Source organism: Podospora anserina, chromosome 6 (genome assembly GCF_000226545.1).
Source record: "Podospora anserina S mat+ genomic DNA chromosome 6, supercontig 4".
NCBI lineage: Eukaryota > Fungi > Ascomycota > Sordariomycetes > Sordariales > Podosporaceae > Podospora > Podospora anserina.
Genome location: NW_003613579.1, coordinates 107,442 through 121,074, shown reverse-complemented (window position 1 = coordinate 121,074; position 13,633 = coordinate 107,442). Strand labels below are relative to the sequence as shown.

Genomic DNA, 13,633 nt, shown 5'->3' with positions numbered 1-13,633 from the left:
CCGCCGCGACGGCGAGCCCGTCCAGGAAGCCTGACCGCCGTGATTACGCTGCAAATGAGGCACAAGAACGAAATTCCTTCTCAGACAACTTTCCATGCATGGGCTTTCTTACCCAACATGCGCACTTGACGCGTTGAGCCGCCGAGTGTGTGTTTGTATTTCGGCTACCGGGTTAAACCCTTATGGTGTACGCCCTCGAGATAGGTAGGCAGTTCTTCGGGTGACATAAGAGACCATGCTACAAGTAAGCTTACGCCTCGTGGTATGAAAGCAATTTGAACTAACATTGCTTAGGTGTATATCGTCAGATTACCTTACAAAAGCAATCTGTCTCTGTTGTCACGCTCAGCAAAGTCGAATATCCTCCTCTTCAACACTCCAATCCAACAAGTCCCTTCCGCTGTTCTCAATTCCGACCGAGACTACTAATCCACCACCTGTGCTGGGACGTGATACGTTAACAGGGATACACGCATCACCAACAAGCCGATACGTCCTAGCTGTCATCGCTCTACGCAATATGCACGGCGCCTTCCCACCGAGAAGCACGCCGCAAATATCACCAGTCTGAGTAGGCAAGGGGACCAACGCGAAAAGCCCTCTTTTCGTGACAGCAATACGTCGATTATGGACGTTCCACTGAGCGTAGGTGTGGAATCCTTGGATACCATTCCTAGCACTGTCCGGAGGAGGCCGCGGGACAGAATCCCGCCTTGTAGGCTCTTCCTGGCACAAGTACTCCATGTAGGCGGTCCTCCATTCCACCCATTCGGGCCATTCAGCGCCCCATGATCGGCCCACAGATAGCACGTGGGCAAATGATAACGCTGCGAAACTGCCATGAGTGGGTGACGGGTTGGTGAATGCCACAGGGAGAAGGTCGAGCATCTGGTTCCAGAGCATTTTGATGTCGCTCATGGAGACATCTCGCGAAAGCACATCAGACGTGAAGATGATGTCGTCAAACATGAGCCCCTTGGCTTCCAAGGCGTTGTCGTGGGAAACGCTAGGTCTCAGCTCGGTGGGTATGAGAGCTGGGCCTGACGTGTGAGTGATGATGTTGTCGAATAGGTTGAGATCCCATCGAGGTACCCATGAGGGAAACTTTTCGTTCATACTGTTCCCGGTGTGTTGTACACAATGCAACAGGCTGATATCCCCCATCGAGTTGACGTAATCTCTCGCCATGTCCAAATAGACGTCTCTGGCTGTCTTGTGTTCAGAATAGTCCGGTTGGAAGTGGAGACTTAGCCCGGCCGAGGTTGCCAGTGACATGAAGGCATACACCCGATCCCGCGCGTCCTGCACATAGAGAGCCCGAGCATCATGGAGCACGATGAGAAAGTCAAACTGGGATGACTGTTTCGCGTAGAGCGGCATGGTCTCCCCCTTGTGCCTCAGCCGGTACATCTCGAGATGGAGCCGGTTCATTCCCCGGCCACCGTCCCGGTATTTGACCCGAACCTGTGGAAGCCTCCGGACCATCCAGGTATAAGCGCGCACGAACGACTGCCAACTGATCTCGGTCTTCCCCCACAGCATTAACCCATTTCGCGCCGAACCTGCCTCCTGGATCACCCAACCGCGTGTGAACCATGGCTTATGCGTCATGTTGATGAAAGCCTCCCATCGCGTGTCTGCTAGGAACTGCTCCCGCTCCTCCGGACTGGGGGTTGGAAATGTGTCCCACGACTCCCCGGCTGCTCTGACCCCCTCAAGAACCATGGCCTCGATTTCATGCACCAAGGACCGGACCACCTCACCCTCCTGGTTGCTGTCTTCACCAAGGTGCAGCAGCACCCGTCTTGCCTGCCCGTAAATTTCACTCATCAACAGTACTTGGCTCGCCCGCTCCGTCAGGTCGTCTTGGTTGATGCAGATGGAATCCGCCCAGAGGACGCGGGACTGGTCGGGTAAACGCATCCGATGCAACGCGCGGCAGAGGTTGGCGGTGATGTGGCCGGCTCGGCCGTTGATGCGGATGGGGTGGTCCCGATGCGTGTTTCCCCATACATACGAGATGGCTTCGTACGGGATGGGTTTGTTGAGGGTTGTTATCTCAAGAGAGCAGCACAGGGTGTCGTCAACTCCACCGGGCTCTAGAATCAGGACGCGAAATGCGTTACTCTCGGGCAGGGGTGCATATTCATACAACATTCCGGCAGAGCTGATTCCTGCCACGTTTGAGGCTGATTCTGCTGTTGAAGACATTTTAGAGGGCTCCTGAGTTGTGATTCAAGCCAGCTTCTCAAAGTCAAGTATCCGTACCGATCTACGAATCGTGAATTTGGCTGGACATCAAGAAGGGGGAAGGACATAATAACGAAGGGAAAAGAGAGGTGTCAAAAGCTGCGCAGCCTTAGATTCCTTTATAGTTTCATGTTGGGTAACAAGCTGAGCCACAGAGGTACCTTAGTCTGCCAGGTGCTGTGCCTTACGGGTGTGGCAGGCCATTGCAGGCTACCGACGAGGGCGGTGCAGGGGCGACAGCCGCTGTACCATGAGTTATGGTTCGTCTGATTTTCCATCGATACCTACTGCCGATAAATTCGAGGACATCAAGAGTCTGGTCGACTTGTTCATAACCACCAAGCCCGCAACCAATCGAAAAGATAGAAAAGATGGTATTTCAATGCCAATATATGCAACCAATATCCAATCTGAACGCCACCAAGGAGCAGGCCAGAAATCGGATCGTCATCATACTGAAAAGAAACAAATGAAACCAAGCATTATTCGTGTTTCCCGCTAAACAAGGTAGTCTTCCCGAAGCCGCCAGTACAAGGATTTATCATGCACCACTCTGCTCAGCTTAAACAGGCATTGCTGGTGGCATCATGTCGGTACGAGCAGCAGCCTGAACCCAGGCTTCCCAATCAAATCCATCATTTTTCTTAGATGCGGTTCTTTCTTGCTTCTGCCCCTTCGCACGAGCCTTAGCACGAGCATTCGGGATTCCAAAACCAAAAGACCAGAGGTCTCGCTCGCCGTCAACAGAGGGACTCCCGTCACGGCTTGGGGTTGACCTGCGATCCATCGAGGAGTCTCTCTCAAGGTTGGAAACAGAGTGCTCATCTGGTGATGAGTCTCGGTTTCGGCTCGAACTAGGCGGGCGATGGGTCGCTGCATCACTATCTGCGCTTGAGGCAGGCTGGTGTTGTTCTGCAGAAGAGATTGATAGCTTTCTGTGCTGAGTCCTGGGACTAGGCGCCTCCTCAGTCTTTTCGTCATCGGTAGGTGACTTCGCTCCGCTGACTGACGATCTGTCCAAACTAGCACTGCGGGAAGACTGGGACTGCCAAGCTTCATGAGCTGCTTCTTCATCGTCACTGCTGTCAGCGTCGGGGCTTTTGCTGACATGGGTGCTTCCATATTTTTCAATATCCAGATCCTGCAACTCCTTGAAGAATTCGTCTGGGAGCATTTCGCGATTCTTTATAGCCGTGTCATAATCATGTTTCGCTTGAACAATAATTTCCTCAAGCACCCGGACCAACTCTCTTGATGAAATTCGCTCTTTGGGGTCGTTCACCAACAGTTTTGCTTCAATAAGATCCAGCACCTTGCCAGTAATGGTGTCTGACAGCCTAAGTGAGAGACACAAAAACTGGTGCCAGTCTTTGACTGACTGCAACAGCGCAAAGCCATCGTGAAAGCCACATTTATGAAGTGAGACACCTTCGTCGGTCTGGGCCGTTGGCATAGCGCGGATGGCACGGGAACGAAGTCTGTGATATTCATCATAGCCGTCTGGCCCGAAAACAATCCACGTCGCAAAACTAGACAAAACGCATCCCAGGGACCAAATGGTCATCCTGTGCAATGCTTTCATGGTAAAGTGCGTTATCCGCCGCCCGGGTGTGCATTCTGGGGAACCTGGACGAGTAATTTTAGTATAAGTCGGTGCGAGGATATGTACTATGCAAAATGTACAAATATCATACCGGATAAAAAGGCTCTGTGAGTCTTCTCCACGTTGAGCCGATGCAAAGACCTTTCTACTTCAAACTTGGATTGGTTAAAGTCTGCAAGCTTGAATCTGTCCTCAACCCAGAAGATACTGTTGGGGTCGGTATAGCCATGCCATCTGGATTATCCGGCAAGAATCAGCGATGTGACCATACAATTGACTTCAGCAACGTACCCTTTTGACAGCACGACTTTTCCATTTGGAAATTTGTACTCCATTTTCTCCAGGTCAGATAAAGTCTCGGCCACACCGAAAATCCTAGTCCAAGAGTTGACGATTTCGAGATTTGTACTTGGTGCTGCTGCCGAGGCAAGGAGATCATGAAGACTTTGTTCGACACCCTCAGAAAGGATGTGGCATTCCCTGTAATCTCCATCACCGGAGCCTTTGTACAGGAAGCTTCCATGGCATTTAATCGCTCCTTTGAGCATTCCGATGCCCTCAAAGTGGCTGATTTCATCCCTGAACACTCGATAGTTGCTTTGATATGAAAACATGGCGAGACGATAGCACTGGAAAAGTCTTATTTAGTAGAGCTCACGCTACTGGGGCAAACGCATATGGACTTATCTCACATAGAACGGGATAACTTACCTGACCAAACTCGTTATCTTCCGTCTCTCTGACCCCTTAAACTTCTCACTGAGCTCTCCCGAGACGAGATCACTCTGGATCCAAACATTGTTCACCGCTGTGTGAACAGGTCCAGGAAGTCTTACGACTTCCTTCCTGCAGAATGGGAGGATGTAAAAACCCGTTTCCAGCACTTTGCTTTTCGGCAGATATCCTCAACCCTAACTGGCACGAATGCCCAGCGCTCGTCGTCGAACCGATCTATAAGCTGTTGTATCTGCGATTCGGGCCGCAGATGACAGCACCGGATGGCGTCGCGAATCCCACTGGGGACGTCTCGATCAAGCGTGTCGTCTTGAAAGTATGATATGAAGATGTGTATGAGATCCCCGCAATTCATGTGGATGAGAAAGGCAAAAACAACCAGCGCTCCCTCCAAATCTTCATCTCGTACAGGCACAAACGAGTCGAAGCCGTAGACGCTGGTAAGAAGCAGAGCCGCGTTCGATGCGTTGTTGCCATTTTCGACTGCTTCCATCCAATCTACGATGTCTCGCTGCGCATAGAAATCCTGGTCGTCATAGTTGGTGCGCTTGATCCTTCGAAGCATCAAATGGAACTCTTCTTTGGGTCTGAATGGCATGAATGCGGTGAATAGACTTGAATAGTGGAAGACAGTAAAACGAGGAAGGAGGGGAGAATAACTGTGAGGGGCCTCCAGTAGATGCCTGAGATGGAGTGTAGAAATGGAAAGAGGAGTGCTGTTGGTGACCCGACTCCAGTCGCTCCTGCCCGGTCTTCTTTCTAAACCTCGGTCATTCTGAGGAGCGCCATGCAGCAGGTGTGCCTACAGACCACGAACACAAGCAGGCTTCTACGAAGACATCATGTGATAAAATCTTTCGATAGTTAACATGCTGCGGTTCTCACGGGCGGCTATTCCCTATGAATAGGAAACAGCATCAGCCGCGGTTTTGGGTTCATGAACATTCGAGTATCAATATTGAGACGCTTTTCAAGATTTCCCGGCACTTGAAGTACAGGTACCTAAATATCTAAGTATCTGAGTGGCTTTCAAAAATGTGTGGTAGATTTAGCTACATCTCTTAACCCTATTTAGCACCATCATCATTAAATGCCACGAACAAAATTCCTCATTGGCAAATCTTCAGAGGTCGTCACCCTCTCCTGGATTCAAGCTTGAGGTTCGTTCAGATTCCAATTTCAACCGCGGCCTGAAACAGTCCATCCTTATGATGTACCAAAATCAGTGGAAAAAGAATAAAAGAAACAAAACAAGGTTAATCCTACAACAAACTACAATGAATGCTGTAATCTTAGGCAGTGGCCATGTGAGCGCCTCCACTAACATGCAAGGTCTGTCCAGTGATCCATCCTGCTTCATCGCTTGCCAGCAATGCAACCACACCAGCAATATCTTCCGGCATCCCGACCCTTCCTAGTGGACTCCAAGATGATATACGAGCGTCGATTTCCGCCACACTCAGTTCATCCCCGTCCTTCATGTACTCCTTTGCATTCTTGTCATACATATCACTCTTGACACCGCCAGCTGCGATGCAATTCACTGTGATGTTCTTCTTTCCAAAATCCCATGCCAGGCACTTGGTCATTCCCGTAACCGCCGCTTTGGACGCCGCATAGATTGTGTGATGTGGTACGCCCTGGCCATATTTCTCAGCGTAAGACTCAACAACAGAAGAAACTCCAGGGCGTGGGAACATACCATTACGGCAGAAACACTGCTTGTCAGTATCAACCTCCCCCTTTCCTCCATATACTTCTCCGCTTGTTGAGCGACGAAGAACTGGCCCTTGACATTGACATCGAAGACATGGTCGATCTCCTCCGATTGCACTGCAGCAAGATTGCCGAAATGCTCAACGCCAGCGTTGCTGACAACTATGTCAACCCTTCCCAGCACTTTGACAGTCTTTTCAAACAGTTGGGCTACTTCCTCGGGTTTGGAGACATCGGCCTGCACGGCGTAGGTTGTCACATCGTAGTCCTTATTAATCTGTTTCCCCAGGATCTTGGCTTCTGCGGCGGACTTGTTGTAGTTTACTACTACAGCACACCCGTGTTGAGCGAGTGTGGTTGCAATGGTTGCCCCAATGCCGCGCGAGGCGCCGGTTACTGGCAGGATGGAGTCAGATCTCGGATAGTTCACTGTCAACTGCGGAGGAGTACCTTACCGATTGCAACTTTGCCCTCAAGATTTCCTGTGAACTCATCCATGGTGATGGCTTCGAAAGCGGCGAAATTAAAATTGTGAGTATGGGATGATCAAACATATAGATCAAAAGGCCATGATGGCATACTATCGTCAGAGTGGATCCGTGTCTCGTCTGAACTCATCAGGGGAATTCGTGGCAGTTGGGTCCATGATATTGGCTAGATTGATCAATGAAGAAAAGCCTATCACGTCACATCTTTCTGATTTGTATGAAGTCAACACCGAAAAGCGGCGAACCTGGGCTTTCGTGACGCATACCCACGGTCTGATCAGAATGTCGTTACCCCTGAATACCCCTGAATACCCCTGAACCCTTAGGGTACATGGATGCCAGGGTTAGGGTATGACGTCTTTGCTCTTGGCACCTGGGCGGTCAGCGGGGTACCCGCGGCAGAATGCCAGGGAATATCATCAACGGATCCGATTGACACCCGAGAGCTCTCTTCTCCTCACGTCCGGCACACCCGCAACGTCGTTACCGTTCCAGCCGTTCCCCGGCCTCGAGCCGAATCCTTCATGTCGCCTCACACAACTTTGCGGCTGGCTGCCCGGCCTCTCAGTCAATTGGCGACGAGGAAAGCGCTAGCCCAGCTGCCACCGTCGCAATGTTTCCGGTATAACACCTCATGCGCTGGATTCGGCATTGGGCTCTACGCCCGTCTCCCACGGCATTTCTCAACCGCCCGCCCTCCCCCAAAACGACCGCAACCCGAGACAGATCCTGTCATTGAGCTCGGATCTCCAAGCGAGCCCATTCCTCTCAACGCGCCCCAACCAGAAAGCCAGCACAGCACAGAAAACACACCTTCAGACCCCTCATCACCACCGCCAACAGAAGATGCCGACCCCTCAAAATCAGAACCAACTTCCGAATCACCTTCCTCCGGCCCCGAATCTTGGGGGCCCGGGCCGGGGCCGGCGAGGGAAAAATCACTCCACTCAAAAACCAAACCCCCCGAACCCGAACTCCCCTCCGTAACCGACTCCCACCGCCACTCCCTCTCAGTCAAATTCTCCGCCTTCATGGACCAGTTCCAATCCCGCATCCTCGTCGCAACCCAAACCCTAAACGACCTAACAGGCTACTCCGCCATCGAAGCCATAAAGTCCCGCAACGCCCAGCTGGAATCAGACCTCTCCACCGCCCAAGCCCGCCTCCGCGCCGCCCGCCAAAACTACAAGTCCCTCACCACCCACCGCGCCTCGACCCAGAGGGAGGTCACCGCCCTCCTCGCGAGAAAAGACACCTGGAACCCGACCGATTTGGAACGATTCACTTCGCTTTATCGAATGGACCACACCCTCGAAGCGCAAGTCTCTGCCGCGAGCGCGGAGCTGACAGAGGCAGAAACGAACGAGAGCAGGATATCTGCTGAGCTGAACGCGGGAATCCTGAGGCGGTATCATGAGGAGCAGATTTGGAGTGATAGGATAAGGAGGCAGTCGACTTGGGGGACGTGGGGGTTGATGGGCGTGAACTTTGTCTTGTTTTTGGTTCTGCAGTTTGTGGCGGAGCCGTGGAGGAGGAAGAGGATGATTAAGGGGATTGCGGAGACGGAAAAGGAGAATATGGAGGAGGTGAGGAGGGAGCTGAAGGAGGTCAGGGCGGCGATGGAGGTGGTGAAGGAGCATCATCAGAGACAACAACTGGCTGCGCCTGTGGTGGTGGAGGAGGAGCCAGTTTTGATTGAGGAGAAGGAACAAGAAGATGGTGCTGCCGTCCCCTTGGTAACAGAAGAAGAGGAAGCCACCCGCCCATCGGAGCATGACTTTAGGCGGAGCAGCCTCTTTGGAGGCGGCCAGAGGCCTTGGAAAGAGGTGCTTCAGGAGTACTGGGAAGATCCCCAGTTGCTCAGGGATGACGCGATGGATTTGTATAGCGACAGGAGGATAGCGCTGAGGATGAAGGATGTGTCGGTTATCGCGCTCGAGGGGGCGGCGGCGGGTGCTGCGGTTGCGGTGGCTGTTGCGCTGGCGGTGATGCGGTTCAGCAGCCCATAAGCTACAAAAATGTTTATAATGTAAAATACCAAAACCCCTACCTATTCATGTAAATAAAACCAGAGATGGAATGCCGTATATTAGACCTGGGTTGGGTTGGGAGTTAACATCCAATTTGACCAACCACCAAAAAAGGGGGGATATGGATAAAAAGGAAGGTATTTCCCTTCCTGGCAAACACTGCCGTGACATATAGAGAGGCACCCCCGTAAGGTGAAAAAAGGTCGTTTCATCTCTCCCATTCATTTGCTTGACTTCTAAAGAAAACGGCCTTGATACAAGAAGAAAAAGACATTTGCAAGAAAATGCCCCCCCACCCTTCATCCCTGGTGTCTTTTCCACCCTAACCTTGACCTTGTCCAGACCCAAACGTCGCACAGCACGCCCTCCACCTACTCACATATGCTTCTTCCATCATTGTCAACCCATTACGCCATCCTCCAGTTCTTCTCTTGACACCTCACTTGTCAGCCTGCCTACCGCCGCCTTGCCGTTCTTAGATCCCTCTCTCGAAGCAGCAAATTTGGTCTGTCATAATGCCCACTGCCTTCCCCCTCCCGTCAAACGATTGTCCCTCCTCATAAACAACGCAGCTGGACACGAAGTGCCCTGGGTATATGCTAATTCCCCTCGGCCCCCTTTCATTACCAAAACAGCAGCGTTAAACAACTAGCCACGTTGCAGGCACAAAGTATTCTCGTCTCTGTGTTGGTGGTTGCCATGTCGGCAACAAACTTCGACAGACAGACCGCGGTCGGCTTCACGATAGTCCAGTTGGTAACCTCCCTCATAAAGTATCCGGCTTTCCATCGCTCTACTCAAAGTCGGCCGTGTATGAGAAGCCGCGGAACTCCTCCTGCATGGCTTGCGAAAGTACTACAATTGTATGTTAGCGTTGTGTTGAATGAATTTGGGAAAAACCAAAACATACCAGACTGCACAGGCGTCAAGACTGGCGTCACACTTGTAAACTCGCTATCAAAATTGCTCGTATCTGTCGCACTCTTAATTTGAGGCAGGAAAGGCGGCGCCACCCGCTTGTGGTAAATGTCGTCCCAGTTGATGTTGCGGAAGAACGGCTGCGACATCACCTCTTGAGCGTCTGTCGGTCCGCTGCCCAACCGTTGATCGGGCTCGCGTGTGAGCAGCTTCTGCAGGATGGAGACACTGTCGCGGGGCATGTGGATCGGGTAGAGGGGCTCGTCAGCGAGAATGGCGTCGTAGATTTCGTCCTCGTCCTCACCACGGAAGGGGGACTGTTGCAAAAGCATCTGGTAAATCAGAACACCAAATGCCCACCAGTCGACGGCCCGTCCGTATTTCTTGTCCAAAAGAATCTGTCACAAGTTGTCAGCAACATCCCCCCAGCTTCCATTTCGCACTACATACCTCAGGGGCCATGAATTCAGGAGTACCGCAGAAGGTACTGGTGGTCGAGCCGTACCACATATCCTCCTTGCAGAGACCGTAATCGGCAATCTTGATATGCCCATCCAGGGTGAGGAGAATGTTGTCGAGCTTGAGATCGCGGTAAATGACACCATTCTCGTGGAAGTACTTGAGCGCCAAGCACACCTCCGCAGCATAGAATCTGTATCATAGTCAGTATTAGACATTGCGTCTTTTGCGGCCAAACGATGAACTTACTGTGCCCGCTTAGTACCAAACTGCCCACGCTGGATGTGCAGCATCAAGTCGCCACCGCTGATGTACTCCATCACAAAGTACACTCTCGTTTCGGTCTGGAAGCAAGCGTGAAGGTTGGTTAGGAAGGGATGGCGCTCCCGGTTGGCGATCAAGAAGACGCGCTTCTCTGACCGGATGCTCTCCACTTCGTCATTCTCTATAATGAACTCCTTCTTGAGCACCTTGATGGCATACAGCTTGCGAGATCGCTTTGTCTCGGCCAGCATGACCTTGCCGAAGTTACCCTTACCAAGCACGGCGAGGAAGTTGAAGTGGTCCAAACCAATGCGCATGCCAGTGCCCGGGTCGGTGGCCGAGGGCAGCGGCTTCTTGGTCGGAACCGGCACGCCCGACGCCGATGGCACAATCATGGCAGGCTCAGTTTGCGCCGGCAACGGCTGCTGCTTGGGCGGCTGTTGATGCAAGACGGGCTGAGACTGCTGCTGGTACATCGGTTGCTGGTGATGCGGGGCTACCTGCTGGGGAGGCGACTGTGGTTGAACGGGGCGGGGCTGCGCTGGTTGTTGCACGGGGTAAGCCCCGATGTTGGCGTAGTCGGCGGGGTTGTACTTGCGCTGCTGAGGCTGCTGGCCATAAGGCTGTTGCTGATGCTGAGCTGGCGATCCACCATACATATCATCTTGCTGGCCAGGACGTCCATATCCACCAGGTGAACCATAATGTCCTGGCCCAAAATCAGGTATCGGGGCTTGCTGTGTGGGAGTTTGGGGCTTGGGGGACATGGCAGCGGCAGCTGCGGCGGAGGCAGCGCTTGAGCTTATGGACGTCCGATCTGGTCCAGAAACACGTTGGGGGGACCCCTGGCTGTACATATGCTTTGCAGCTTCAGTAGCGTCGGCTGAAGCGGTTGAAGGGGTGTAGGAAACGGGCGGATAAGTCGAACTGGACCCAACGCTACTCGTGGTTCCTTTGCTGCCCGTCCTCAGCGTCTTTTCGCTCAATGATGCGGAGCCGCTCTTGGCCTTCTCCTTCTTGGTCCTCTGCTGCTCTGCCGCCATCTTGATACTATGCAAGATCTGATTTGCCTGCAACATGGACATGCCACAGAAATCGGGAACAAGATGCACACACTGAGTGTGAGCAGTCAACGGGCATTCTATCCAGCGAGTCAGCATGGTCAACAATCTAAAAATCATTTGACTTCAGGGGTTTGAGCTAGCTGAAGCCCTTACCTGTACATCTTCTAGAGTTCTTCTTCGAACCAATTGGAAGCATGTAGCCACAGTGGCAGCACCAGTTGGCGGTCAAATTTGAGAAAGGAACAAAACGATGGGGGATCTTATGGTTGAGCTTCTGCTCGTCGGGGTCGCTATCAGCATTGCTCTTGCTGATGCACTTGATGACCACCTGTGAGTAACACTTGGTATGGCAAGTGTACTTGCAATCCTCGCATTGCATGCCCGTCGAGTACTTGAGGAATTCACCGCAGAGGGCACAGCGCATGATGTTGTAGAACTGTTTCTCGACGAACTTGTGGCCCTGCATTTCGTGAACCTCCTCCTTGCGCTGACGCACGGCACCCTTGCGTCCAAGACCAGCGTCGGCGGGTCTACCGCGACCGCTGGTATCCTTGACGAAGTTGAGATTGAGGAAGATTTGGCCTGCCGGTTCCAGTGCAAACCAGCCCTCAACCGATTGTGGAATGACGGGGGCAACATCAGGTCTCGGGGCTAAGAACTGCGGGTCGTCTTCAGAACCGTGGAACCGTCCTGGAGATGTCGGGGGTGGTTGGAATTGGGGAGCCTGTGCGCCCATAGGGAACTGTGCAGGAGGAGGGCCACCGCGGGCATCATGAGACCCAAGTCGGTCGGCAGACACCCATCCCTGGGCAGTAGTTTCGGCTTCGATCTTCTTCCGGCGCATCTCTTCCACAATGTCGGAGATTCTGACCCAAAGAAGACCAATGGGCACAGCGTGCTCACCGGGCTTATCGTATACCGTCAACTCCACTTCGTTGGCCTTGTCCACGAAGATGCTGTGGTATTCCGACTCCCATCTGTCGTTGCGGGAGGCCTTGGTCCTCGCCACGATGGCATCTTCCACCTTGAGTGTGATAAACGTCTCGGGGGAGCGGGAAAAGCGGGTCAGAGGCGCATGGTCAACTTCCTTAACAGCGACGATGCGAACCGAGAGCTGACCGGATAAAGGCTTGCGTAGATTAGGCCATTGTTGATACTATCATCTGTGAGATTACATCGTTAGTAGACAAACTTCAACATGGAAGGATATCTGGTGGAACTGAGCACGCATACCATCCTGAGAATCTGCATCCATATCGATATTCAGCTCCTCAAACTTCTTGAGTGCTTGCTTCAAGAGTATGATCTTTTGTCCACTCTCGACGCGCTTAGCGGCAGCATCCGCTCTGCTCTTCTTGTCGCCCTCCATCTGGTAAAGCTGAACCATCTTTTCGATACCCTTGAGATACTGCTCCTCCACGTTGAGCTTGAACTGAAGTTGCGACAGCATGTGCTGAATACGTGGTCCGAGATGGGGAGTGTCATACTTGATAAGATCTGTAACACCGCAGATGTTAGTATTCTTGGAAGGTACATATCGAACTTGGCTCGTGTGGTCACAACGTACCAAGCTTTGAAAAGTTGGGGCGGGACTTGGGGATCGATGAATTTGGCGCTCCAGCAGGGAAGGGGCCTCGAGGAGGCATCAGGTCACCAGGACCGTAGGGTGCCTGGCCACCATAGTTTGAAGGATATCCGGACCCATCCTTGGGAGGAGGTGCAGGTCGTCCGCTGTCGTCGTGTTGATATTCGCTGCTTCTGGTGGAGGCCAATGTTGATCCGCCCAGTGACATGTTATCCATGGACTGGTTCACACGGCGCATTTCCAGTTCCTTCAGCCTGCTCTCGAAGAAAGCAAGGTTCCGGCGGCCCTCGCGGACCTGGCTGTCGAGTTTCTGTCGTACGGTATCATTGAGGGTCTGCTGCCGCATAACCAGTGCCGCATTAATGAGGGCCTTTTCCCGCTCAATCTTCTTCGTGATGTCTACAATCTTGTCGTCGTCGGTCATGGCGGCGGTGTTGGTGCGCGGCCGGGCGCGCGGTGAAAACGGGGACTATTAAGGGATACTGTGATAACAGAGGTTGTTAGGAAGACTTTTTCTCTTT

General features: G+C 52.5%; 4 protein-coding genes across 4 annotated transcripts; 1 reads left to right on the top strand and 3 right to left on the bottom strand.

The window, feature by feature from the left end:
- Positions 1-345: 345 nt before the first annotated feature.
- On the bottom strand, positions 346-2,211 carry PODANS_6_8460 (uncharacterized protein; the record flags this gene model as incomplete). The annotated part of the gene is made up of 1 exon (XM_003437203.1): positions 346-2,211. One exon carries the CDS (start codon positions 2,209-2,211, stop codon positions 346-348), a length of 1,866 nt encoding a protein of 621 aa, XP_003437251.1.
- Positions 2,212-5,880: 3,669 nt separating this feature from the next.
- Positions 5,881-6,802, bottom strand: PODANS_6_8450 (uncharacterized protein; the record flags this gene model as incomplete). The annotated part of the gene is made up of 3 exons (XM_003437202.1): positions 5,881-6,228; positions 6,291-6,700; positions 6,760-6,802. The coding sequence occupies 3 exons, from the start codon at positions 6,800-6,802 to the stop codon at positions 5,881-5,883; spliced, it is 801 nt and encodes a 266-aa protein (XP_003437250.1).
- A 325-nt stretch (positions 6,803-7,127) lies between these two features.
- Positions 7,128-8,801, top strand: PODANS_6_8440 (uncharacterized protein; the record flags this gene model as incomplete). Its single annotated transcript, XM_003437201.1, has 1 exon — positions 7,128-8,801. The coding sequence occupies one exon, from the start codon at positions 7,128-7,130 to the stop codon at positions 8,799-8,801; it is 1,674 nt and encodes a 557-aa protein (XP_003437249.1).
- Positions 8,802-9,615: 814 nt separating this feature from the next.
- On the bottom strand, positions 9,616-13,536 carry PODANS_6_8430 (uncharacterized protein; the record flags this gene model as incomplete). The annotated part of the gene is made up of 7 exons (XM_003437200.1): positions 9,616-9,677; positions 9,733-10,138; positions 10,191-10,392; positions 10,449-11,604; positions 11,681-12,641; positions 12,720-13,024; positions 13,095-13,536. The coding sequence occupies 7 exons, from the start codon at positions 13,534-13,536 to the stop codon at positions 9,616-9,618; spliced, it is 3,534 nt and encodes a 1,177-aa protein (XP_003437248.1).
- Positions 13,537-13,633: the final 97 nt, after the last annotated feature.